The sequence below is a fragment of the Globicephala melas genome, chromosome 8 (assembly GCF_963455315.2).
Source record: "Globicephala melas chromosome 8, mGloMel1.2, whole genome shotgun sequence".
NCBI lineage: Eukaryota > Metazoa > Chordata > Mammalia > Artiodactyla > Delphinidae > Globicephala > Globicephala melas.
This window is the reverse complement of record NC_083321.1, coordinates 93,771,475-93,798,019: the sequence shown is the minus strand read 5'-3', so window position 1 is coordinate 93,798,019 and position 26,545 is coordinate 93,771,475. Positions and strand designations below refer to the sequence as shown.

At 42.8% G+C, this 26,545-nt stretch overlaps 1 protein-coding gene and 1 pseudogene across 1 annotated transcript; one reads left to right on the top strand and one right to left on the bottom strand.

Moving 5' to 3' along the window:
* Positions 1 to 454: 454 nt before the first annotated feature.
* MPZL3 (myelin protein zero like 3) lies at positions 455 to 26,376 on the top strand. The gene is made up of 6 exons (XM_030838095.2): positions 455 to 609; positions 10,781 to 10,947; positions 16,051 to 16,261; positions 17,609 to 17,774; positions 19,294 to 19,354; positions 23,492 to 26,376. Exons 1-6 carry the CDS (start codon positions 537 to 539, stop codon positions 23,516 to 23,518), a joined length of 705 nt encoding a protein of 234 aa, XP_030693955.1. The 5' UTR covers positions 455 to 536; the 3' UTR covers positions 23,519 to 26,376.
* On the bottom strand, positions 12,076 to 15,617 carry LOC115844614 (prolyl hydroxylase EGLN2 pseudogene; annotated as a pseudogene).
* Positions 26,377 to 26,545: the final 169 nt, after the last annotated feature.

Genomic DNA, 26,545 nt, shown 5'->3' with positions numbered 1-26,545 from the left:
GGTAAGTACTGAACTGGATGCTGTAATAGCTACACACACAAAAAATGAACATGAACCAAACAGTCTTGAGGCACAAATTGACAGGAAGGCCTAATACATATTTATCTATTCACTGACTAATCCTGTATGATCTCCTAGGTCCCTCTGAACTCTAAATTTATAGAAATCTATTCTGAGAGCATTCAAATAAAATAATCTGTAGGGAGTAAAAAGGACTTCTGGCTTAGAGTCAAGGGGATCAAGACGATTAAGTGCTGCAGAATTCCATAAAAATAAATAGTAAGTTCTCCAAAGCCTGTCCGACTTCATTTTCGAGCAAACGGGAATAATGAACTACTACTTGAGAGTTAAGAATCGCTGACTTGAAGTGAGCAAGTCCAGGTGTGGCTCTGGAAAGAAGCCACGTTACTATGGCAACTTCGAATCGCCATTTTAGGTCTTCTCGCGGCCTCCCGCCCTCGCGTCACTTCCGGTGTTACCTGTGTGGTTACAGGGAGCCGTAAACAAGGTGTGCAAACTTCTGGAGAGCTGTCGGGATGCTGCAGAGCGGGGCGGCTGGAGGCCGTGGCTGTGCTCTGTGCCCACTGCTGGGCGTCCTATTCTTCCAGGGTGAGTGAGTCGGCAGCGGGCTCGGTCGCACTTCCGGCCGGGGGCTTAGGGAAGATGGTCGCTTTTCCGGTTCCGGTGGGGGTCTCAGGAAAGACCCTACTGCGCTTCTGGGAAGGAAGGAAGAGGGAGGGCGTGGGGACAATGTTCTCTTCTCGTAGTCAAGACCCACTGAGGGCCGTCGGTAGCCTGTCCGTACTTTCCTGAGCCCCTGGCAGCTCGATCACTGTGCGTTGTATTGTGGTGATGGCACGGCTAGATAGAATCACGGAGGGCACTGGGTTTGGGGGCATCCGGTGTTGTCTTATGAGTTATCAGTGGTTGACTCGGCTGTGGTTTTGTGGGCCGTATATCCTGATTAGGAAAGGACAATTCTAGTCTTCAGGAGTTCCAGTAATTTTGTGAAAGAAAATGATGACTGTTGGTATTTTTTTTTTTTTTTTGTAGGTGATTGTCAGGGCTTATGAAGTAAAACGTTTATGAGTCACAGAAAGGATGTGCTTTGATTGCATTGTAACAGATGCAGGTGTTGAGGAAAAGAAACTGCTCTGGTATTTTAATAACAGTTTTTTTTTTTTTAATACAAGGAAGGGAATATCAATTCTGTTAAGATTTTAATCTATTAACCAATATCAGAAGTATAGTATTCACGCTATCACATAATGTTAAAATTTGGATAAGTTTTGCTTTCATGCAATTTTCAAGTTGCATAAATTTCAGTCAACCTAATTACCTTCATTTAGGGTGCAATTATTCCCTGGATTTGTGTGAGTGTGTGTGTGTGTCTTCCCCAGGAAATCATATGTTAGTAGAGCTAGCATAGGAGTGTATTGTTAACTTCATAAAATTTCCCTGTGGGTAATAGGAATTTCTGAAGGGGATCTTTGATATAAAGGCTTCAGGTGTGCTAAGTCTCAGCAGGTAGGGCTAGGGAGTTTTAATTTATTTGATGACTAGTATTTATGCTGCCAGCATACTCCCTGATCCCTCCCAGCTGCCTGTGTCATAACAGGTGTCCAGTTTTTCAGCTAAATTATTTTGCAATATACTATTTAGGCAGACCTCCTGTCACTCCAAATAATCCTAAATTCTTTTCCAATATACTGTTTAGGCTGACCTACTGTCACTCCAAATCATCCTAGTTTCCTCTCTCTGTCTGTCTGCCTGTCTCTCTCACACACACAGAGAAATGTTCAAATATTGTCCTACTGAAAAAAAATTCTAGAAATGGTGGGTGGTTTCACAAACTTGATGTCATTTCACATGGAAAACTGTCCATCAGTTCAGCAACCAAATAATTCAAATGTTAAAAGTTGAGTCTATGATCTGTATGTATTTGTTCATTTATCTTTTGCCTAAACCCCCCCACCCCAAAACCCCAGCTTTATTGAGATATAGTTCACATGCCGAACAATTTACCCATTTAAAGTGTACCATTCAGGGAATTCCCTGGTGGTCCAGTGGTTAGGACTCCTTGCTTCCACTGCAGGGGGTCATGGTTTCGATCCCTGGTTGGGGAACTAAGATCCCTCATGATGCACAGCATGGCACGGCCAGAAAAAAAAGGCGTACCATTCAATAGTTTTTAGTATATTCACAGTTGTGCAATTATTATGACAATCAGTTTTAGAACATTTTCTTCATCCCAAAGAAACTCCATAGTCATTAACAGTCACTCCTCATTCTTCCCTCCCCCCCGCCTCTGGCAAACACCAATTTACTTTCTATTGCTGTGGATTTGCCAATCTGCACATTTCATAGAAATGGAATTGTACAATATGTGTTCTTTTGTGACTAGCTTTTTTCACTTAGTATGTTTTAAGGTTCATCCATCTTTGAGGGGGTCTTTTGTTTTGAGTCTCTTAGGTAATAGACTTTGGTTTCATACCAGTTTATTTGCCTTTCCTCTTCATATTTAGGACCTGTTAAATTATTAACTTGTTTGAATTCTTCCTAAGTTATAAGTATGGTCCTGCTATATCAGTTGTCTAAGTATGTAAAACCAGTAGATTAACAAGCCTAGGGCTCTTACACTTTTCTCTTTTCCACTTGAGTGTGCAGTTTTATGAATCAGTTTGACAGATTTGTATTTTGGAAAATTGGGTGTATAAAATTGGGAGTTTTTGTCATTTTTTCCATTTCTTCCATGTATAAAATTACTTATGGTTAAACGTGATTTTCTTGTTTTCCTCCCAGATTAAATTTCTTTTTAATTATTATAATTATTTCTATAGTTGGCTGTTTTTACCTGGCAAGAATGCTTTTTCCCTCTGGGGAAGAGATAAATATCCATTAGCACATTAGGCCTAGGGTGAAAGTTTCTGAATGAATGTAACATTGGATTGATATTTTTTTCTTCTTATTTTACTTTTTGAGTGGAAGAGGAAAATTATTTTATATCCATTGATTTTAGAATAATTGTAATTTCAGTAAAACAGAGAAAAGTGCTTATAAGTGTACAGCTTAATGAATTTTCAGAAACTGAACACCCCTGGGCAACCAGCACCCAAATCAGCATGTAGATTGTTACTGGCATTCCAGAAACTTTCCCTGTGCCTCCTTTCAGGCATTCTTCCTTCTCCTCCAGGGGGAACCAATATCCTGATGTATAGATTAGTAGTGTAGATTTGTTTAGTTCATCCATGGATGTTATGGTTACTTTTCTGTAACTATATATTTAAGACCCGCTTATCCGGTGTTTAGATTATGTGAAGTGACTTTACATATTGATAGCTTTGTGGCAAAATTATGTTCATGAATATGGAGTTTATATATATTAAGAAGGAAGAAGCTGCTAGTAGGTAGTTTGATTAAAGGTGTACTTGCTGTAATTCAGTAACCAAAATTTGCTCAGAACTTGTAATTTTTATGCTTATTTTGTGACAATTTTTGTTTTATAAAAGGAAACTCTTGGTTTGGTTCAGTTGAATAAATATTACTGAGCATCCATAATGTGCTACGTTCTATTTCAATGAGCTTAGGGTCTATCGAAGAAGACAGACAAGTCAGCAGATAATTTTAAAATCTAGTGCTAAGAGAGAAATGCACTAGAAACCATGGCATCACAGAGGAAGTGCCCTTAATCTGCCAAGAGGATACAGGGAAGACTTCCTGGAGGTGTCTCCAAAGTTAAATCTGAAAGAAGGATAAGAGTTAGTTAGAGAAAGGGAATGAGGAAAATTCCAGACATAGAGAAGAGCATAAACAAGGCATAGAGGTAACTTTCCAAGAAAATTTTCTGAAACTTACTTTGATTAGATTAACTTAAATCCCGTGTTTACTCCAAATATATCTCTGTGGTCAGGAGAATGGTGTGCTGGAGCTACCTCCTACTGGCTCTCAAGAGCCAATCATGCACATGTCTTCCTAACTCAGCATTCAGAGACTTTTACCTTCATAGCTTGAAATTAGCCATGGTGGGAGTATTTGTACCACAGAAAATTTTGAAACCTACATATTTGGGTTTTCTATTTTTAGCTGTTCACCAGCACACCTCTGGATGTAATGATTAGTTTAGGCCAATCTGAGTTGCCGTCCAGAGCTGGGAGGAGGGTCTCGTTATTCTTGGTTTGCTCCTCTCTCACCAGATCCATTCACTTCTCTTCTCCGTTTTGCCTCCTCCCTGGAAAGCTGACCTATAAACCACATCCTCCAGGCTCCCGTCCTCTGGGTTCCAGTTAGGTTTGGTCAGTGGGAGGCATTGGCAGGAGATTGGAGGGCAGGAGGAGAAAGACATTTTTCTTCCCTGCTCCCTCCCTGTCATGATGCCATGGCTGATAGTGGCTATGATCCTCTGTGGCTACAGCTTCTGTCAAATGGCCCACAGATCCACCTCTTACCAGGCTTCAGTAACACCGTTTCCTCCCTTTGCCCCTTCAGGCGTGGAGTGGTAAAGGGTTGTGCCTTTGTTGGCTTCCTTGATGCTGAGAAAAAGTCCCTTTGAAAAGTGACCCACACGCTTTTCAAAGTTTTAGCTGATTTTGCCTTCTGTTTCCTGCCTGGACCCTGCCAGAGGCCTCTACCCCCAAGCTCATGGGCTATGTAGGAAAGGGTGGATATCTAAAGAAAATCTGGGTATTGTTAGGAAAGGAGATGAGGGGAATGGTTATTGAGCTGGTAACAAGAGTTCACTACCTTCAGTTTGGGTTCCTGTGGTGGTGATAGTCAAGTGGGTATATCCAGTAATATTTGGACACTCAGAGGCAGGTCATGGCTAGCAACATAGTTTGGGGAATCATTAGCCTATTAGTGGTTGTGAAATCTATAAAAGTGGGTAGGATTGGCCAAAGAGAACATGTTGAAAGAAGGACCATGGGCTCAGGGTGGAACTCTGAGGAACACCAGTGTTTAAGGGATGGGTAGGAAAGGAGGAGCCTTAGAAAGAGATTTAATAGAAACTAGCAGAGATGTCGAGTGTGTGCGTGTGTGTGTATGTAACACAATCAGTGTGGAGAGTTGGTTGGAGGGAGACTAATGAGATTCTGATTTATAACTCTAATCCATAGTTCTTTTTTGCTCTAAAGCAGGGTTGGCAAACTTTTGTAAAGGGCCAGATAATATTTTAGGCTTTGTGGGTCACACAATCTCTGTTGCAAGTATTCAACTTTGCTGGAGTAGCACAAAAGGAGCCCTGGACAATACATAAATGAATAAAGTTGGCTGTGTTCTAATAAAACTTTATTTATAAAAAGACGTTGTGGGCTAGATTTGGCCCATGGTCCATAGTTTGCCCATCCCTGCCCCAAACCAACTGCCCCCTTTACATTATCCCTTGGATATCTCAAAGGCACCTTAAACTTCTCCAAAATCAAGCTCATGTTCTCCCCTGCCAAGCCTGGTACTTTTCTAGTCTTTCCTGTGTCAGTGAATGGTATCACCAAGCCAGAAATACGGGAGTCATCCTCAATGCCTCTCTTTCCCAAACATTCCACATATGATCTAACACCAGTTCTTGCTGATTTTACCTTGTATTGTTGTCTTCCTAGTTCTCTCCATGTCCACTGCCACCAACTTAGTTCAATCTTTCCTTATTTCTCACTTGACTATTGTAGTAGCTTCCTAAGTAATCTCTTTATATATACTCTTAGTGCCTCCTAATCGTCTTCCCTAGAGCGAGGTTTTAAAAATGCAAACTTCTTCATGCCCCTTCTCACTCAGTCCCATACTTAAGTATTTTCCATAGCTTCCCATTACTCGAATAAGGACCCAAATCTCTAAGGTCCTGCCTGATCTAGTTTCTGCTTACCTCCTAGCCATGTCTCAGTCTTCTCTCTCATGCTCTTTGTGTTGCTACCATTCTGCCTTTCTTTCAGTTCCTTGACTGACTGTGCTCCTTCCTGACACAGGACCTTTGCATACGCAGTATCCTCTGCCCGGAATGTTCCCCCTCTCCTCACCTTGTTATCCTTGCTTCAGAACTCAACTCAAAAGTAACTTTTTTCAGGCAAGCTTTCATTAACCACTCCCTGCTCCCCTATCATAACTGCTACAGTTCTCATAACCACTCTGTCTTTTCTTCACAGTGCTTATCAGAGTTTGTAATTATACATTTGTCTTTATGACTGTTTGATTAGTGTATTGAACTTCTGCTGCATTTTAAGCTCCAAAACAGGGAGTGTATGTATTTTGCTCACATTTAATCCTGAACTTAGAGGGTGGCACAAAACAGACGCTCAATAAATCTTTGTTTGAAGAATGAGTGAATGAATGAGTGTATCATCCTGGAAGCCTTGAGACAGAGAAGGTCAAGGAGCAAACAGTTACTGCTGCAGAGGGATCCAGTAAAATCAGGAGAGAAAACTGCCTATTGGAGTTTTTGTCCCTTTGATTTTGCTGTTTTAAGACAATAATGCCTTTTACTAGAAGTGGTAGTGGAGTCCAAATTGTGCTGTAGGGGTCCAGAAGTGGATGGGAAGGGAGGAAAGGGAGACGTCAGATATAAACAACTCTTTCACAAACTTCGCTTAGGGTAGAGAGGGCAGTAGTTGGTAATGAGTAGGATTACAGGGTTAAGGAAAATTTGTTGTTGTTTTGTTTTATTGTTATATATTTGTTTTTACAGATGGGAGAGAATTCTGTGTATTTAGAGGCTGAGGGGAGAAAGCCCCTCTTGAAAGGGAAATGTTGAAGATAGTAGAGAGGGTGTTTTTTTTTTTTTCTTCTTTCTTCCTGGAGCAAGGCTTGGAAGGGAGGGATCCAGGCAGAGAAGAAGGGCTTGACCTTGCGTAGAAAAAGGGACACCACATCCTTTCAGATTGGAGGTAAGAATGGGTGCAGACGCAGGAAGATATGTGACTAAGCAGTTTGTATGGCTTCAAGTTCCTTGAAGAAGAGAGACATTTTCTTCTGAGAATGAGGGGTTTATAGGTTGCACAGAAGATAAAAGAGAACGGCAAAGTTTGAGGGGTCAGAAAGAGGAGATGACCAAGGCTGGTTAAAGAGTCATCATGCCTTATTAAGGACTTAGCTGTGGATGGAACTGATGAATTTCTTATGGTAACTATCGGTGCAGTGGTGTGATTTTTCTCCTTCAGCGCACACCAGCCATAGTCTAGAAGTGGTCATCTAGGGCTGAGCTTTTCCTGATTCTGTTTAATGGAAAGGTAGGTGTCTGGGGGATTTAAGAATGTTGAAAATACTGTAAGAATGGGGATATGAAGAGAGTGGGTGACTAATAAGCACACTTTGTTCCTACATGAGAACTTTTGGTGACCTGTCCACCTCTTTCTCTTGGTCTCTCTCTGCCTTCTCCCTTCCCTCTGACTTTTGCTCTTAAGGTACTTCCTTTAATTTAATGGAGGAAATCGTCTTTACAAATTGAGTGCAAGCAATGGTATATGTGCTTGAGTAGCATTATGTACTAAATGTTATGTGAAAATTGAAAAATAGTAACAAACTGCATCAGAGAATTTGGGAAGGCATCACAAGGGGGGTGATATTTGAGATGGGTTTTGAAGGGCGTGAGTATTGGGGATGTGGTTACCAGGCAGGATTGGTAGGGATGGGGAGAAACTTCCAGATAAAGACATATTCAAAGAAAGTCACAGTGGCATGAAGGACATAATAAATTTGGGAAATGGCAGGACATTCTGGGCATAGTGAAGGGGATGGGATGGGTAGGTGGGCAGAGTAGCAGAAGTTGGGGGCCAGATTGGCACTATTTATGTTATAGCCCAATAGAGAATTACTGAAGGTTTTTGAGTGTTTGTGGTGTTCATTTTAATGATAATAGTTAACATTTATTGAAAGTTTCAATTTCAGGTACTATGCTAAGCATTTTATGTGTTACCTTCTTTAATCTTATTAGATCCTCACAGTGACACAATGAAGTAGGTCTTTTAATTATTCCCACTTACCAAGTGAGGAAATTGAATCTTGAACAGGTTAGGTAACTATGATCAAGATCTCACAGCCAGAAAGCAGCTGGGCTAGAACTCAAGTTCAGGTCTGTCTAATTCTAAATCTAAACTTTAAAGTTTCTTTGCTATACTTATGTTTTAGGATATATAAAGAGTATATAAAGGATATATATCCTGAGTATATAAAGGATATATAAAGAGTATGGGGAGTGTGAAGATTATCCATTCATTTCTGCCTTCCTTTTTTTTTTTTTTTTTGTCCTTTTTTGCGGTATGCGGGCCTCTCACTGTTGTGGCCTTTCCCGTTGCGGAGCACAGGTTCTGGACGCGCAGGCTCAGCGGCCATGGCTCACGGGCCCAGCCGCTCCGCGGCATGTGGGATCTTCCCGGACTAGGGCACGAACCCGTGTCCCCTGCATCGGCAGGCGGACTCCCAACCACTGCGCCACCAGGGAAGCCCTCTGCCTTCCATTTTTTTAGAGCTTTATCTTAAGTCATGAGTAAAGTGGGTCAGGAGTGAGGGCTTAGGAGAGAGTAGGGATTGAGGGATGAAGGCTTTCCAGGCAGAGGAACAGCATTTGCAAAGGCATAGGAGGAATAACAAGTTTAGCATGGCAAAGTCAGAGAGGATGTCTTGGATGAACCAAAGGTAGTCCTTATCTTTGGGATGGTCAGATTCTTAGTAGAGTTGTGAGCTCAGTCTTGGTCTCCTGTTTTTTTTTTTTTTTTGGTCTCCTGCTTTTAAGAGGAATGTGAACAGACTGGATTGTCTAGAGAGGAGCAAGAAACATGATTCAAAGCAGCAGAGGTAAAGGCAGTGGAAATGATGATTCATAAGTATGTCTCTGACAGGAAAGTTTGAGAGACTAAGGACAGAACTAAAGAGGTGTCAGTAACGATGATGAAGCTATCTAACGTGCATTGAGCACTTACTCTGGGTTAGGTAGGCTTCTTAGTGTGGTACATGTTTTAATTCATTTATCCTTCACAGTGACCTTCTAAGGTAAGTGTTATTATTATCATTCCTACCAGGATGAGAAACTGAAGAAATCAAGTAAACCTACGAAGGCCACAGAGTCAGCAGGTGATAGGGCTGGGATTTGCGTCCTTTCTCAACCAGAGGGACTGCTGTTTTCCAGGATGGTGTGTGGGTTTGCTCTCTTCTGAAACCTTGCTGCTCTGTTTGCCTTTGGCCTGCCAGGTGAATCATGGCTCATTGTAGTGGAGAAGGAAGCAGGAAAAACAAAGTGCTGGTGGCTTACTTTCCTAAAAAATGGCTCCCTAATGGAAGAGAAATTTCTACCACTGTTCTGTGAAAGCAGAGGGAATGGTCAGAAGAAAGTGCCAACTCTTTTGGGGGAGATGGGATGTCAAAGTTGGATATACGAGGGGACTTCCCTGGTGGCAAAGTGGTTAAGAATCCACCTGCCAATGCAGGCGACACGGGTTCGATCCCCGGTCTGGGAAGATCCCACATGCCGCAGAGCAACTAAGCCCGCAAGCCACAACTACTGAGCCTGCGCTCTAGAGCCTGCGAGCCACAAGTACTGAGCCCGTGTGCTACAACTACTGAAGCCCACGTGCCTAGAGCCCGTGCTCCACAACAAGAGAAGCCACCGCAATGAGAAGCCCGTGCACCACAATGAAGAGTAGCCCCCACTGGCTGCAACTACAGAAAGCCCACGTGCAGCAACAAAGACCCAATGCAGCCAAAAATAAATAAATAAAATAAATAAATTTTTAAAAAGTTGGATATACGAAGTGGTTTTGGAAAGAGGAAGTCTCTAAAGAGTTTAAAAATGATATCTTTTTTTACATTTTAAAATGCATTAAATTGTAAATTTAATAAACTTTTTCCTCCCCATGATTTACTTTTAATGGATGAGTGATTCATTAACGAGCCTTAAGAAAGGGAAAAACAAAACAAAACTAGATAGAACCTTGGCGTAGATTTATAAAAATTATTTTTTCTTTGAAAAAAAATTCCTATTCTTGTTTTCTACTCTTATTTTGCTGGTGGTTGAGGCAGTGATAGCTTCAGGTTACAGTCGTGCTGTACTTGGGGTAAATCCCTCAGACCACAGCAACTGCCATATTCCTGGAGTATAAGTGTGTCAAGGGAGTGGGTGGTGTTGCCTTTTAGCCTTCTGTGCGCTGACCCGCTTGGCTGTAGTTAATTTATCCACAACTCTGTATTTGGAAAAAGTGCTGATGTGACCAGGTTTAAAATTTTTACCCAAACATTCATTCTATGATTTAATATCGTAAAATGACAAAAATAGCACCCTTGATTAATGCAGATATCTGCTCCTTATCCTTTTGGGTCGGCCTGAGAAGACATTTATTGCTACAGCTTTCTGATGAGAGCCCTAAAAGTGATAAATAGTGTTTCTAGGGCTTCCCTGGTGGCGCAATGATTAAGAATCCGCCTGCCAGTGCAGGGGACACGGGTTCGAGCCCTGGTCCGAGAAGATCCCACATGCTGTGGAGCAACTAAGCCCATGTGCCACAACTACTGAAGCCCTTGCACTCTAGAACCCTCGAGCCACAACTACTGAGCCCACGTGCCACAACTACTGAAGCCCGCGTGCCTAGAGCCCGTGCTCCGCAACAAGAGAAGCCACCACAGTGAGAAGCCCGCGCACCTGCTCGCTGCAACTAGAGAAAGCCTGCGCACAAAAACGAAGACCCAATGCAGCCAAAAATAAATAAATTAAAGAAAGAAATAAAAAAAATACGGTTTCTATATTGTTCACTCACGTCTATATATTCCACCCAGTGTACACATTTTAAATGTTTGGGCTTGCTTTGACTAGGTGTTTACATCGTCCTTTCCCTGGAGATTAAAGCAGATGCCCATGTCCGGGGTTATGTTGGAGAAAATATCAAGTTGAAATGCACCTTCAAGTCAACCTCATCTATCACTGACAAACTCACCATAGACTGGACATATCGACCTCCAAGCAGCAGTCGCACAGAATCAGTAAGTGTATAATTTTAAGGATATTTCTTTGAGCCTTCTGTGGTCAGCAGCTCTGGAATCCTTTTATTTTATGTCACAGGTACACCTTAAGCCTTCTCATCTTAAAATAGAAGATGAGCTTCTATTAAATAGAAGGAGATGAGCTTCTACCCTATATCACATTCATCTGGTCATATAGGGCTTTTTCTTCTTCTGTGTAAGAATCTTGCAAATAAGCTATAGGAAAAACAGTCAGAAACTCAGAGGAAATGTGGTTTAGTTTTGTTTCTCTTTTTTGTTTCTTTTTGCTTGGCTTCATAGCTTGAGTTTCAGATTTGTTGTACTAAAAAGGGTACCTCCAGGCTGTTGGACAGAGAAATTCTATAGGTCCCAGTCTTAGACATCCTTTTGCTCAAAGCTGCTCATTTCCTGTCATGTGAAGTTGTCTCAGTGGGTGTTTCTGTTTGTATATCGGTACTTGTAGATTTATCTTGGCACCTTCTCCCAGTGTATAAACATCTGCACTGATTTATACAGCTCCCTTTGAAGGAAATTATAGGGCACCTTATGTTGATGACAGATGCTGTTGATGACAGATGGTCTTGCAATATTAGAAGCAATATATTTTAATCACACAGATAAAACACATTTATGGCTCAAATCCCATTGCGGATGTCTAATTGAAGATGCAATGCTATTAAAAAACCCTTTTTCTGTACGCTTCCAGCAATATCCTAGGTCAGGATACTTTTTATCAAGAATGTGAATATCAGAGTGGCATGTAAGATTGTATTTTTGAAAGTATCCTTGATTTGTTTATCCTGTTTCCTTCATTAGAAGTACTTTCTCTTTGATTTTAATGTATAAGCTTTGGATTTTGTTTTAGGAACCATTATGGAATGCCATGTAGCATCTCTCAGTAACTACAGTAGGTGCTCCAGCTGTCCTAGTGAAGGTGGCTCCAGTGAGCTAGGCTGTATTTGTGGTCCCTTTTTCTCCCTTCCTTCCTTTCTTCCTTCCTCCTTCCCTCCCTCCCTCCCTCTTTCTCTTTCTTTCTCTCTTTCTCTTTCTTTCTTTCTTTCTTTCTTTCTTTCTTTCTTTCTTTCTTTCTTTCTTTCTTTCTTTCTTTCTTTCTCTCTCTTCCTTCCTTCCTTCCTTCCTTTCTCTCTCTCTCTCTCTTTCTTTCTTTTTTTTCTGAGGTAAACTTTTATTTCTTGCCTGACAGGACTTGCAGACCCATGCTCCTCCCAGCAGCTTTCATCCTGCCCAGCAGCGGCAGCCTAGTCCAAAATGTGCCATGGCCAAAGGGGCTGGGGAGTCACTTCCCATTCCAGGCTGGAGGAGTGGGGGGCTTGGTGATACTCCCCCACAAACCTTTGCCAGCAAGAGGCCATGAGTCACCCCAACCCCAAATCCTGCATTCTGGTAGGAGGTGGCAGTGCCTCCTTCCAGCTCTCCAGGGCAGGACACAGACCCCCACCTCCAGTAACGGCAGTCCCCAACGCCGGCCTCTGCCCAGGTTACAACCCCAATCCCCAGCCCAGGGCAGCAGAGATCTCTCCTGCTCCTTGGTCCTCAGCGATGGATGGAGCCCTCCACACTAGTCAGAACAGAGGCAAAGACAGAAGCAGCGGCAGTGGCGGGGAAGGAGCAGGCACCGAGACTGGTGGCACTGGGGCCCAGGGCTCTCCCGAAGTCAGGGCAAGCTGTCTGTCCAGGCAGCTCTGGGGCTAGACACTAGGTGGGCGTAGTCGGCTGTGATACGGGTGCTTGGACACCTTTCTGTCCTGATGCTATAGCTGATACTTGTCTTTGGCTGCTGCCCGCTCCTTGGCATCAAAATACCAGACAATGATGGCGTACCTGGTGGCATGGGCTGGTTTCACCTCATGGGGGTTCCGCCGATCAGACCAGAAAATGAGCAGCCGGTCAAAGAGTGGCTCAATGTTGGCTACCACAGGACGGCCCTCAGGGAACATCTGCAGCAGGCCGCCATGCACCTTGACGTCCCAGTTCTGATTCAGGTAATAGATGCAGCTGATGCAGCACCCATCGCCATACGGATTGTCAACGTGTCTCACGTACCGCAGCCCGTTACCTGGGTAACACGCCACATGGTCTTGGTGCGCCCATTGATGACGTAGCTGCCCAGCCTCCCAGCACAGTGGCGGATTACAGCATCCACGTGGGCCATGAGGGCACCGATGCTTCGGCAGCCTGGCTCATGGCCTTCCACCCAGGCGATCTGCTCCCCACGGATGCTGCGTGGCAGGATAGCCTGCTGGCTCATCACGAAGGCGCCCGCCCCGCTTCAGGGCCTCCACCTCTGCCAGCACTCGGTCACCCAGTGCCGCCCCCAGGAAGCTGTCCTTGACGCAGATGCCATAGTACCGCATGCAGGGCACAATATAGCCCAGGGCCAGGCGCTCAGGTGCAGCGGGCAACACCACCTCCCTCAGCCCGGCGCTGGCCTCACCGCTGCCACTGCTGCAGCCCTCCCCCTCTGCCTCACCTCCCGGTTCTCCTGCCCGGCCCAGGGCCGCTTGCTGGGGGCGGGGGCATCCCCACCATCCTCTGCCCATTTCCGTTTGGGGGCCTCGGCCGGGCGCCCTAGGCTGCCAGGCGCTGGCACCCCTTGGTGACCAGTGCCCCATCACCGTCACTCCGCAGCGGCCGCAGCTCGCCGCCATCCTGCCCACCGAAGCCCTCCCGCAGGGGGCTGGCTGTGGTGGAAGTAGCTGTGGCTCTGGGGGTCCCACTCCCCGCCGAGGCCTCACCAGACGCTCCCGGACGGTGGTAGGAGGACAGCAAGGGACAGGGCAGGTAACTCTCCACCCCCATCCTGGCCCTGCTAGGCTCCAAGGGCTCTGACACCGAACCCGGCAACTGAGGGAGAGCCTGACTCAGGGGCTGCGGCTGGCGCGGGCTGTCCACGACAGCAGTGTCTTCATCCCCCGGGGCGTGGAGGGCGCGGCCCAGGCCGCTGCTGCCTCCCTCCTCCTCCTTCTCCTCCTCCTCCACTTGATGCAGCCGCGCGCCGGGGCGCTGGGCCTGGCGTGGGGCAGGATGACGCAGGACAGGTGGCAGAGGCCTTTCTCGTGCCCTGGGGCTGCTTGCTGGTCCCCAAGTCCTCTGCTGTCCCTAGGGGCTTGGGAAAGGACCTGTCACGGTGGCGAGGTTTTTACTCCCGCCTCGGCGCCGCCGTTTGTGCCAACCGCCCTGCGCAGCACAGCATGCCATTCCCCGCCCCACCACCTGCGACGCTCTGCCTTCCTCCCTCCCTCCCTCCCTTCCTCCCTTCCTTCCTTCCTCCCTCCCTCCCTCCCTCCCTCCTTCCCTCCCTTCCTTCCTTCCTTCCTTCCTCCCGCCCTCTCTCCCTCCCTCCCTCCCGCCCTTCCTTTCTTTCTTTCAACTTAAAAAAAAAAATTTATATTGAAGCATAGTTGATTAACAATGTTGTGTTAGTTTCTGGTCCTTTTTTCTTTAGACTTAAAATAGGTCACTTTATTTTGAGTGGTCAGGAAACTATGGCTGGCTTCATATGGCTCTTCCTCCTTGGCGAAAAGTAGGACAGTACAAACAGTGGGGATCTTCCTGGGGCAGAAGCCTTAAATGCAAACAGCAGTTCTCGTATGGCGCTGTTCTCTGTGAGGCTAGTCGGGAAATCAGCAAACTCATCCAAGTTGGAATTAGTGGACCCTTAAAGTTGCATAACACTATGTTGCAGTTACGTGATCAGTCAGGATTCTGTCAAACTAATCAGTTAGCAGGATTTGAGTATCACTAGTTTAACTTGAAACTCACAGGTCGGATTAATCTTGCAGATTCACAGCAGGCTTTGTTTTGTCAATAAGGAGTTTCAAACCCTTTTTTACTGATGCTGATAATCAGAGATAGGTATTCTTTAGCTCCCTCTTTGGAACATTCTACACATTTTATTATTTACTAATATCTGTATTTCCCACTAGATGGTAAATTCCGTGAGAGCAGGGACTGTGCCTGATTGGCTCCCACTGTATCATTTTGCTTAATACAGTGCCTAAGGGCACATAGTAGGTGTGCAGTAAATATTTGTTGAATGAATGCATGAACAAATGAACCAAGAAGTGATTCAGCATCTTCTCTGGGAAGTTGCTTTTCAAAATTGGGCAATTCGGTGTTCGTAAGTGCCTGGGTTCTTAAGTGGGGAGGTACCAAGTAAGAAAAGAACTAGGAAAGGCTTGAATCTTGCATAAGAGAGAGAGAAAGATCATATTGTATTGTAGTGCTTGCCCAGCCTACCACCAAATATAATTAGGTGTTTTTGGTGATGAAATATATGATTACCAATCTGAAGTAGCATTGTTTTAATTCAATGTATATTCATCGAATGCCAATCATGCATCTGACTTGAGGTTTTTATTAATTGCCAAGATAGATAACTTGAGAGAGGCTTATGTTACAGCCTCCTGGTGATTTTGAGAATAAATAAAAATCTCCCCTTTCCCACTTATTAGCTGTGTGCCTTCGAGTAACTCATTTAATTTCTTGTTTTTGTCCTTGTTTCCCTTTCTGCCTGCTCCATGTGTAGTTCAGTGTTGTTGTGAAGCTCAAATGAGTAAACGTATAGAAGTAGTTTGCACACTATAAAGTACCATATGACTTAGATGCCGCTTTAGCGTAGGGTTTCTCAGCTTTGGCACTGCTGGCATTTTGATACAGATAATTCTTTTTTGTGGGGGCTGTCCTCTGCTTTGTAGGATTTTCAGCAATATCCCTGGCCTCTACCCACTAGAAGCCAGTAGCACTCCTCCCCGTTGAGACAACCAAAATTATCTCCAGATATTACCAAGTGTCTTGAGGGCAAAATTGCCCCTGGTTGAGAACTGCTACTTTAGGACTTGGGGGAGAATTTAAAAGGGGTTCAAGAATTAGGATCCCTGGATTCTTTCGTCAGGCCTTTTTTTGGACAAGTTTTATTAGCCTGTCTTTTAATCTATAGGATGGAAGTGAACAAAACATAAAAAAAAATTGTCCAACTGGGAAAACCCACTACACATTTGTATTTTATTTTGGACCCACTTAGCTTTACGTTTTCATTGCATTTTCCAAATTAACGTTTTTCTCATGGTGTTGCTTTCTTAGATTTTTCATTATCAGTCTTTCCAGTACCCAACCACAGTGGGCACGTTTCGGAATCGAATTTCCTGGGTTGGAGATGTGTACAACGGGGATGCGTCCATAAGCATAATCAACCCTACCATAAAGGACAATGGGACCTTCAGCTGTGCTGTGAAGAATCCCCCGGATGTGTACCATAATATTCCAGGGACAGAGCTAACCGTCACAGAAAGGGGTAAGCTAACTGCCACCGACCTTCTTCTGTAGTGAGTGCTCTGTGACTACTGTAGTGGTTTGTGGGGAGATCAGTGAGAAGCAAAACTACCTGTCTCCATAAGCCAGTTGGTCACTGGGACATTCTGCCATTTTGAATTGTCTGAGGATGAGTTTTTTTACCTTTATTTTTCAAACTGACTTTTTTTTTCAAATATTGTCATAGTTTCTCCATTATCCTTTTCAAATTTTAATTTCAGGTGACCAGAGGTCTTGTGGAATGTATGGCAAACCCCTGAATAAATGGAGGGTTGTTGTCTGTGTGAAATAGAAGTCATTCTGGTTTCCCTAATGTGTTCATACCCTCAGTTATGAGACTGTGTTCTTGCCTGTTTCTTGAAAGGGTACCTCCTCTAAAGACGGAGGCAGCACATTTCTTTTATGTTGCAAAGAGCAACTGTTTCCTTTTAGTGTGAAACATGAGGAGAGTGGGTTAAGGGTTGACCTTTTTTTCTACACTATTCCCTGGTGACTGTTGAGTGGTCATTCTAGTCCTTATTTGAATTTGAACCAAAGATTTAGAGATTCAGAAATGACAAGGTATCTATGGTTCATTATAGATACCTTGTCATTTCTCAAATCTTTCTGTATGTCTCTCTCTCTCCCTCCCCTTCCTCTTTCTTTTTTCTTTATTTTTTTAAGGCAACTCATAGGTTTCAAAGACATAGGAACGTTCATACTGCTGGTAGAGGTAGAAACTGGTATCGTTTTTCTGGAAGACAGTTTGGTAGTATAAATCAGATGCCTTAAAATTATATACCCTTTGATCCAGTAATTCCATTTTAAAATTTATTTTAAAAAATAGAGCTAAATATTTATATACAAGGATGATCATCATTATATAACTCATAGATTCAAAGAATTGGAAATAATTTGAATATCTAGCAATAGAAGATCGATTCAATAAATTATTTAATATGGTAGAATACTATGCAGCTATTAAAAAAATCACACCTGGAAGGAATACTTATGGAAAATATTTATAATATAGTATATAAAAAAGAGGCTAGAAATAGTATGTAAACTATGATCAATACTTCTGAACATGTACTCTCCTCCCTATATTCAGACTCATACCCACATACTCCTAGAAAGAAGATTGAACGGGTAGATATTGACATATTGATCCTAGGGAGTGGGATTATGGGTAAATTTTAATTCTTCTTTGTCCTTTTGTGTATTTTCTACTGTTTCTACAATGAATTTATGCCCTTTGTAAGCAGAAGAAATACAAGAGCAAATGTAAGACTATCTCATGTCAAAGGAAGCACTTTGCATGTCCCTCTCTGACCTCTTTTTCCTCCTCCAGGTTTTGGCATGATGCTGTCCTCCGTGGCCCTTCTTTCCATTCTTGTCTTCATTCCCTCAGCTGTGGTGGGTGTGCTGCTGCTGGTGAGAATGGGGAGGAAGTCTGCGGGGCTGAAGAAGAGGAGCAAGTCTGGCTCTAAGAAGTCATCTATTGAGGTTTCAGCTGAGTAAGTCCAGCTGCAGTCCTGAGCAGTCAACCCTCTTCAGAGACCTGGCTTGTGGACAGTACCCAGGCTTCTGCATCATGCCTTCCTTTCTTCCAGGCTGAATTTAGTTCTGCTGAAAGGGAAATGTGTGGATGTTAATTTGGAGAGAGAGATGGAGGGATTGATAGCATAGTCCTAGTCTCTCTTTTTTTTTTTTTTTGAAATGAGATTGTGTAGTGCTGTGGTTCTGAATATAAATTCTGAAGTGAATCTCTCATTCCTTCAAAATGGACAGGAAATTCCAACAAGTCAGTTATTTTCCCCTTTTCCTTGTTTTGGCACTGAGCTGATGTCTCCTGACAGAAGTGCCTGAGCAGTGAGAGAGGCTTTAGAACAGCCAGGGAGAGCAAAACAGTTTAAATAAGTGAGAACTACTCTTGGTCAGCGGATGCTCGGAAGGGGCTAATTTGATTCTGGTTATCAAAAGCATTTGCCAGTGAGCAGGTGTGATCCAGTATTTTCCCTAAGAACAAATCCACCAAAAAAAAAGGTAACAGAAGTCTACATAAAACCCTGTTGATTCTCCATTATCTATAGCAGGGGCTCTTAACCTGGGGAGAGAAGTCTTACTTTGAGAGAGTCTAAAATCTTCTTTCTGTGTGTGTGTGCATGTGTGTGTGTGTGCACATTTATTTAATGGGAGTAACAGTGCCCTTTACAAGGAATCTGTGGCCCCACAAAAAGGCAAAGAACTCTTGGTAAAAATACTAAAACGTCTATTTCGAAGCATGGTCTAACAAGATCCTTTATGATCTAACCCTAAGTCGCATTGTTTCTTGCCATTTCTTCTCATTTGCTCCACATTCCAACTACAGTGAGCCGTTTCCTTCTCCAAACATACTATACTCATTTAGACCTTTTTAAAAATTTTCAACATGCTTTCCTCTTACCTAGAATCCCCTCCCTCCTTCCCTTGTTTGCCTGGAAAACTCTTCCTTATCTTCTAAGACCCTGATGAAATGTCTGCTTCTCAAGAGTTTCCCTGACTCTTTCAGGGAAAACTGGTCACTCCCCCCTTTTTGCTGCCGCAGTGGTTTGACCTTAACTCTATGAAAACATTTACCACATTGTATTCTAACAAAATGAGCTCAGGGGACCATGTTTTATTTATGTCTTTAACCCCAGCCCAGCACAATGCCTCTGTCATGGTTGGTGCTCAGTGCATTTCTAAATGAATGATTGACTGGCTCCTATTTATTGAGCACTTACTATGTGCCAAGCACTGTGGTACCTGTTTTACATGTACTTATTTTGCATTTACTCCTAACCATTACCCTTTAAGTGTAGCTGGTAATGTCTGCATTTTGTAGATGAGGAAATAGTTTCCTGGAGCTTAAGTCATTTTCCCAGTCATCCTGCTAGTAAGTGGCAGAACTGAAATTTAAAAACAGACCTGTCTAACTTCAACACTTGTCCTCTTAACTGCTCTACCATACTGAGGATAGTGATTGTTCACATTTGGTTTGTCCTCTTTCTACAGCAGTGACCAGGAGAAGGATGACTGCATGGGCAAGCTTTGTGTCCGTTGTGCCGAGTGCCTGGTAAGTCCATGCCATTTCTTCTGTTCACTGTTCATGCTTCATTTTCCTGCTTAATTAATGGAATCCTTCACCCTCAGAGGCAGCAGAGGATATGCAAATAGGTCTGAAGCAAAGTATGAACCAAGGTCTTTCCCCAAAGCATTTTGGTCTCAGGGGACCCCCACCAATTCTAAGCATTATTTTATTTTCTGTCTTACGGGCAGAGAGTCGTGTCCTTAGGTTAGGGAAGGGGATTGCGTAGGCAGCCTCTGCTGACTGACAGGGAACATCCTGAAAGAGGAGTGTCCTATGCTGCTGAGGTCATACTAGGAGACCTGGCTGGACTGGCTGAACCTAAAACCCTGAATTGAACTTTTCTTCTGAGCCTCAGTTTTCCCCAGTGATATAAACTTTTAGGTGACTCGATGGCATTTGTCAATAAGACATACCCATGTTGCAAGGCTTGAGTTTTGATTTACATTTCAGAAAACTGTCATCCCTCCCCCTTTGGGTGCTTGCTGTGACTGGTAGGCTTGTGTGCTGTTCCAGGATCCTAGGAGGGAGAGAGACTCTCTGATGTGGTACTGTTGGAAACAGGTCAAAAGCAACTCATGATCTAATACAAAGCATACCTGTCATGTCAGGGTTTAAACTTGAGCCTTCTTTGTACTTACTGCCAAATTCAGCACTTGGCCGGATGACTGCAGCCCAATTACTCACCACAGTGTTCTTTTTCTCTTTCTCTCACGTACTTGAGTATTATAGGTAAGAGGAGAGAAAGGTGGATAGGATCTAATTCCAACCCTTTGGGATTTGAATATTTTTAATAACAAAAAATAAGCTAATGTCCTGAAACTAATACAACATTATTAATCAACTATACTCCAATATAAAGTAAAAATTAAAAAACAAAGAAAAAAGAATCACTTTGCTGTACACCTGAAACTAACGCAACGTTGTTAATCAACTATACTCCAATATAAAATAAAAATTTAAAAAAGTAAATAAAAAACTAAATAAGCTAATGTTCATAAGATTATTGTCCACATTTCAGATATTGATTTGTTCAACAGTTATTCTTCGAGCATGTATCTGACATGCCCCAGCTGTGATTTTAGGTACTTTGAAAACAGCAGTGAACAAAACTGACAAAAATCCCTGCCCTCAGAAGAAATTACATTCTTTCCATTCCTGGAAAACTCGTGGTCTGAGACACAGTTGAAATGTTACCTTCTCTTAAATTGGGTACAAACAATAACAAACTAAATCTTTTAAAAATTAGTAAAATATATAGTATGTCAGATTGTGCTTAATGCTGTAGAGAAAAAATAAAATAGGAAAGGGAGATGGAATGGCTGGATAAGGGAGTATGATACCAAATAGGATGGTTGGGGGAGTTCCCTGGAGGTCCAGTGGTTAGGACTCTGTGCTTTCGCTGCCGGAGCCCGGGTTCAATCCCTGGTCCGGAAACTAAGATCCTGCAAGCCACAAGGTGTGACCTAAATAAATAAATAAATAGGATGGTTGGGGACGCCCTCACTGAAATGATATTTGAACAAACACCTAAAAGTAGAAGCAAGCAACTTGGCTATCATGGAGGAACATTTCAGGCAGAGGAAGTGGTTGGTGCAAAGTCTCTGGGGAGAGGCCATGACTGGCATGTTCTGGGAGCAGCACAGAGGCCAGTGTGGCAGGAATCAAGTGAGCAAGGCAAAGAATAGTATTTCTTCAGAGAGATAATGTCTTATCTTATAGAACATTATAGTGAGTGTAATCACCTAGAATTTTATTCTTTTTTAAAAATAAATTTACTTTTTTTTATTTTTGGCTGCGTTGGGTCTTTGTTGCTGCGCATGGGCTTTCTCTGGCTGAGGCGAGCGGGCTCTCCTCTTCGTTGCGGTGCACAGGCTTCTCATTGCGGTGGCTTCTCTTGTTGTGGAGCACAGCTCTAGGCGCACGGGCTTCAGTAGTTGTGGCACGTGGGTTCAGTAGTTGTGGCTCACAAGCTCTAGAGCACAGGCTCAGTAGTTGTGGCACACGGGCTTAGTTGCTCCACGGCATGTGGGATCTTCCCGGACCAGGGCTCAAATCCATGTCCCCTGCCTTGGCAGGCAGATTCTTAACCGTTGCGCCACGAGGGAAGCCCTAGAATTTTATTCTTAATGAAACAGAATCCACTGGAAGTTTTTGAGAAGAGAACACTTTGAACCGATGTATGTTTTAAAAGGATAATTCTGGCTTCTCTGTTGAAAACAGGTGATGAGGGACCATGACAGAAACAGAGTGCAATTAAGAGACTTTAGCAATAATGCAAGTAAGGGAAGAGGGTGATGATTTGGACCGTGGTGGTGGTGGTGGAGGTGGTGAGAAGTAGTTGTTTTCTGGTTATAGTTTGTAGGTAAAGCCAGAAGGACTTCTTGACGAGTTGCATGTGTGTGTGTGAAAGAATGAGAGGAGTTAAGGATAAATCCAAGGTTCTTGACTTGAGCAACTAGTAGAACAGAGTTGCCATTTTCTAATATGTACAAGCCTGTGGGTGGAACAAGCTTTAAGGGAGCTGAGTTTGGATATATGTAATTTGAAATACTTATTAAACATTCAAGTGGAGATGTGGAGTAAGCAATTGGTTATATGGGTGTGGAGTTCAGAAGAGAGGTCTAGAATGGAGATATAAATTTAGGAGTTATTCGTATATAGAGACTGGTAGAGATATTTCCACCAGGGAAATGAGAGTAGATAGAGAGGAACTCAGAGGACTGAGCCCTGGAGCTCTCCAAGGTTTATAGATGGGGGAGATGAGGAGAAATTATCAAAGGAGGCTGAGAAGGAATGTCCAGTGCGGTGGGAGGAAAACCTGGAGAGCTCTGTATCCTGGGAGCCAAATGAAGAAAGCGTTTCAAGGAAAAGAAAGTGATTAACTGTGTCAATTGTTCCTGAGTCAGGTCAAGTAAAATGAGAACTGAGACTTGATTACTGGATGATCTGGTAATGTGGAAGTCATTGGTGGCCTTGGCAAAAGCAGCTTCAGTGGAATAGTGGGGATGAAAGCCTGACTGAGGTAGGGTCAAGAAAGAATACAAAGAGATGTTTTGGTGAGAGTGGGTATAAATGACACTTTCAAGGAGTTTTGCTGTGGAGGGATGCAGAGAAATAGGGCAGTAGGTAGAGAGAGGTGTGTGTCAAGGGTTGCTCTTCTTTTTACAATGGGAGAAATTACAGTACATTTGTATGCTGATGGGAATGAGCCAGTAGAAAGTGAAAATTTGATGTTACAGGAGAGGGGGGAGGATTGCTGGAGTGACTTCAGGATCTAGTGCACCAGTGGAGATGTTGGCCTTAGATAAAAGCAGCGAGAATGTATCCATACGAAGAGTAAGGAAGGCCAAGTAGGTGGGCCCAGATGCAGGTGGGTGGGTAAATATGATGGGAGCTTGTGGAAGTTCCCTACTGACTGTTTCTCTGTTCCCAATGATGGGAGAAAATAAGGTCATCAGCTGAGAATGAAGTGAGCTGAATGTGTTGGAGGTTTGGAGAAAGAGGGAAAGATATGAAAATAGTCATCTAGGAGAATAGGAGAATGAGTGGACTAGAGAAATGGGGTATGCCAGGTAGTACTAATGGCCTACTCGAGCTTAGAAATAATGAATACAAGTTTGAACAATAAAAATAAGAATAAGAATAATAGTGATAGTAGTTCATCATGAATGAGTGCTTACAAATTGCCAGGCACAGTGATGGGAACTGAGGTTTAAAGAAGTTAAATAACTTTACTCAAGGTCACATAGCCAGCAAGGGGTGGAGCTGGGATTGGAACCCAGAGGCAGACTGACTCCTAGCCTAAACTCCTAGCTACAATCTTGCACATTTTGCTACAGACAGGCATGTTTTCATGTGTGTTGAGGTTTTAAAAAATAGTCACCCAGGAAAAGGGAACCCTTAGGGTTTCAAAGCAGAAATTAGCCCAATAGATACCAATTATAATGAGGTCCTGTGATGCTTCTTGGGAATTTAGGTGGGTTGAGTCAGTGCCATTTCACTGTTGATGTCTCCCCTAGCCAAGTTCCATTTGGGGGACCCTAACGTGTGGTCTTTGCCTGAACTCTGACTGTGGCATTGTGCTTCATATACACACCACAACTACTGTTCTTTCCCCTCCAGGATTCAGACTATGAAGAGACTTACTGATGAAAGTCTGCATGATAGAAGAAGAGTCACCTAATAACAGAAAATATCCCATTCCACTGTCAGCTAAAGCCTCCCAGAGAAGTGGAGCTGGCTTGGACAGTAGTGATGGAGAATTCTGGAAGCCATCAGTGAAGACTTTAGGAGCCATTTATTTATTGAAGAAATGTTCTTTTTGTATTTATAAACTGTTCAAAAACTCTCAGAAGAAACTTATAACTACCCCTTTAAATAACTTATACTCTAATTGAATGAAGGAATTCTTTTCCTAAATAGAAAGATACTTTTTGTTTTGCCTTTGCTCTTGAATGTATTACATGTTTTCTTCCAATTTTTTGAGGGAGAATCCTAGATGTTGGCCATACTGCTGATGCCAAAATGTGTACATATATTTAATGAAATGGAGCTTGGAGCTTCCTGATGTGCTCCCAGGCAAAATGTTTGTCTGGGATAGCTATTCTTTATTTTTTGCTCCATGAACATTTTCAGCTGTGAGTTAGCATACAGCATATACTCGTTGGTTTAATGATCTCATCATCAATTGTGTTTGGGAGGCTTGGAGTGCATAACCTCAGTTTTTTTTTTAGAGTTGGTAGGCTCGGGAGTCAGTGGTTTACTTTGACTGGGTTTTTAAAGTGTTAAAGTGCATTCAGTTTACAATTAAGGAAAGAAATGATGAGATAGAGGGATTCCTTTCTTTTGTCTTACTAGGTGCAATTTGTTATTTTACTTTCTGACAGCTGACTGATTTATGATTTCCTTCTTGACTTTTCAGATCAGAGGCAAGAAAAACTCTTCAAAAGGTTTTAGTGGGGCTAAGTAGACTATTTTACCAGTAATTTGCAATGAAATCATCTTTTAACCTACGCTGTTCTTCAAAAGTTGTTTGATTTCTAAAATGCGGAAAATATGAGCAAACTAATGTATTTACAAACTGTTTTTGCATAATATTTGAGATAAGGAAGTGAGGGTGTGAATAACCTATACTTCCTCCTTCTGTTCTCCTGATACCTTCTATGAGCTTCCTCCATTCTACTGCAGCAACATATTTCAAATTTTAATTTACATGGGATTTTCTAGAAGCCATTAAGAAATATGTATGAGCAACAACTACTGAGCTTATGTGCCACAACTACTGAGCCTGCACGCCTAGAGCCCGTGCTCCACAATAAGAGAAGCCACCATATTGAGAAGCCTGCGCACTGCAACGAAGAGCAGCCCCCACTCACTGCAACTAGAGAAAGCCCAGCAACGAAGACCCGACGCAGCCAAAAATAAAAATAAATTAAAAGAAAATGTATGACATATCAGGAAGGGTTGACTGTGCAGTCCTCTGTAATAGAGGGATGGAGTTCACTTCTTAATTATGAGAGACAAAAATTATCCTCTCTTCCCATCTTTGATTTTTTAACAAGGTAGCCCGTTTCCATGATTTTTTGCTAGGTGGCTCAGGAGGTTTCCATATTATAGCATAATATACTGTATGCTGTGCAAAAATCACTTTTATATTTTTTTGCTAAGACCTATTTTTAAAAATTTGGGTTATTAGTTCTCATAGATTTGGCCTGGCCTCTTTTGTTAATCTAGTCCATCGATTAGAGAGTCTGATTAGTTAATAGATGTTATGATTTACCTCTGGTCATATAAAGAAGAAGAGGCAAAGGCGAGATTGGCAGTCTACATTTCCAGTGGTTAAATCTCACAGTCTTGGGCTACTTGTTAAGTATGTGGATGTCTAGGGCCAATCTAGTGAGACAATCTGACACCTCAACACAGAGAGGAAAACAATTTGAGTAATGAAAGTAAATAATTTGGGCTCTAAGACATTTGAAGATAGAGATCTAGCTGTGAGGTAGAATTTTTGTGGGTCCTCATTTCTTTGAGAAAGAGATGATGTTATAGGAACCCAGGTAAAGTCACATCCCATTGAATAAAGAACGAGTTTTGGCTGAGTTTTCTTGTAATTTCTTTTCAGGCATGTGATGAGGATTAATACAGTGGGATATGTTTATCACAGTCTTAGGGCTGCTCTCAGTTTCCTTCTTCAGTCCTTATATTGAGGTCTGGGTTACAGCCTTTTTTCTTCAAAGGAGCACAAAGCAGTGTTGGGACACATGCATTTTAAGGATGGAAGGAAGATCAAGCTTTTTCTTTTTTTAACTTACTGTTTTAATATCTTCTAATATCTTTAATATCTTCTGTTTAATATCTTCTATTTTTCTTTTTGCTGCTCCATGAGTTCTTATCACATTGTATGGAGACCAGCCTTGTCTAGAAAGGGAATTGAATTCTGAAAGCTTCAGAGAGGCTTAAAAGCCTTTCAGAATTTTTCTTTGCCTGCTGAAGTCTTTACTTGTGGTTACATTACTTTATGAGTTTTGTCCATTGAACTCTTAATTCTGTTACCAAATGTGAACTTATAAAATGCTTTGTGTTTCCCATGTGGCCTGTTAACCTCAAGCTTCTTGGGGGCACATTCTCTGCAGCTCTCAAACTGGACTCTGGTGCTTCATGAGGGGATGTTGCACGTCCTTGTTTAGAAAAAATTCTGGCGGCCAAATCCTGAATCTGAATATTCTTGTGTGTCACTCAGTTATGGTTCCAAAGGGGACCTGTAAGAAGACTAGTAGGGCATGGACCAACACTCTCATTTAATTGCGCAATTTAGAACTTTGCTGCAAGACGAGGCAGCTCCAACCCTTTGACTCCAGTGTTGGACTGTTAACTGCTGCATTTCACTGTGTTTTTTGTTTGTTTGTTTTTGTAGGAGGGTATGCACTATTGGGTCATGCACACAGACGTGTAACTCTTGAGATCTTTACCACGTCATAGTTAATAAACTTCTTTGCACTTTCTGGCTACTTTTTGGTGTATATCTACATATTAGATGAGAGCTGTCCTGTGAAAGAGAAGGGGGGTGGTTTGTGGTTTTCAGCATCAAGTAACCATTCATGACTGAGCCGTACCCCAGCAAGAATCTGCATAGATTCCAAGGGGTGCTGCAGCCAGCTCACACCGTAAGAGCTGATT

What these genes read in the sequence shown, in the direction of transcription:
- MPZL3 (XM_030838095.2), top strand. Translation starts at nt 537, where the DNA reads ATGCTGCAGAGCGGGGCGGCTGGAGGCCGTGGCTGTGCTCTGTGCCCA. An exon ending in GCAGCAGTCGCACAGAATCA is followed by an intron (nt 10,948 to 16,050) that starts GTAAGTGTATAA and finishes TTGCTTTCTTAG; the next exon opens with ATTTTTCATTATCAGTCTTT. An exon ending in TCTATTGAGGTTTCAGCTGA is followed by an intron (nt 17,775 to 19,293) that starts GTAAGTCCAGCT and finishes CTCTTTCTACAG; the next exon opens with CAGTGACCAGGAGAAGGATG.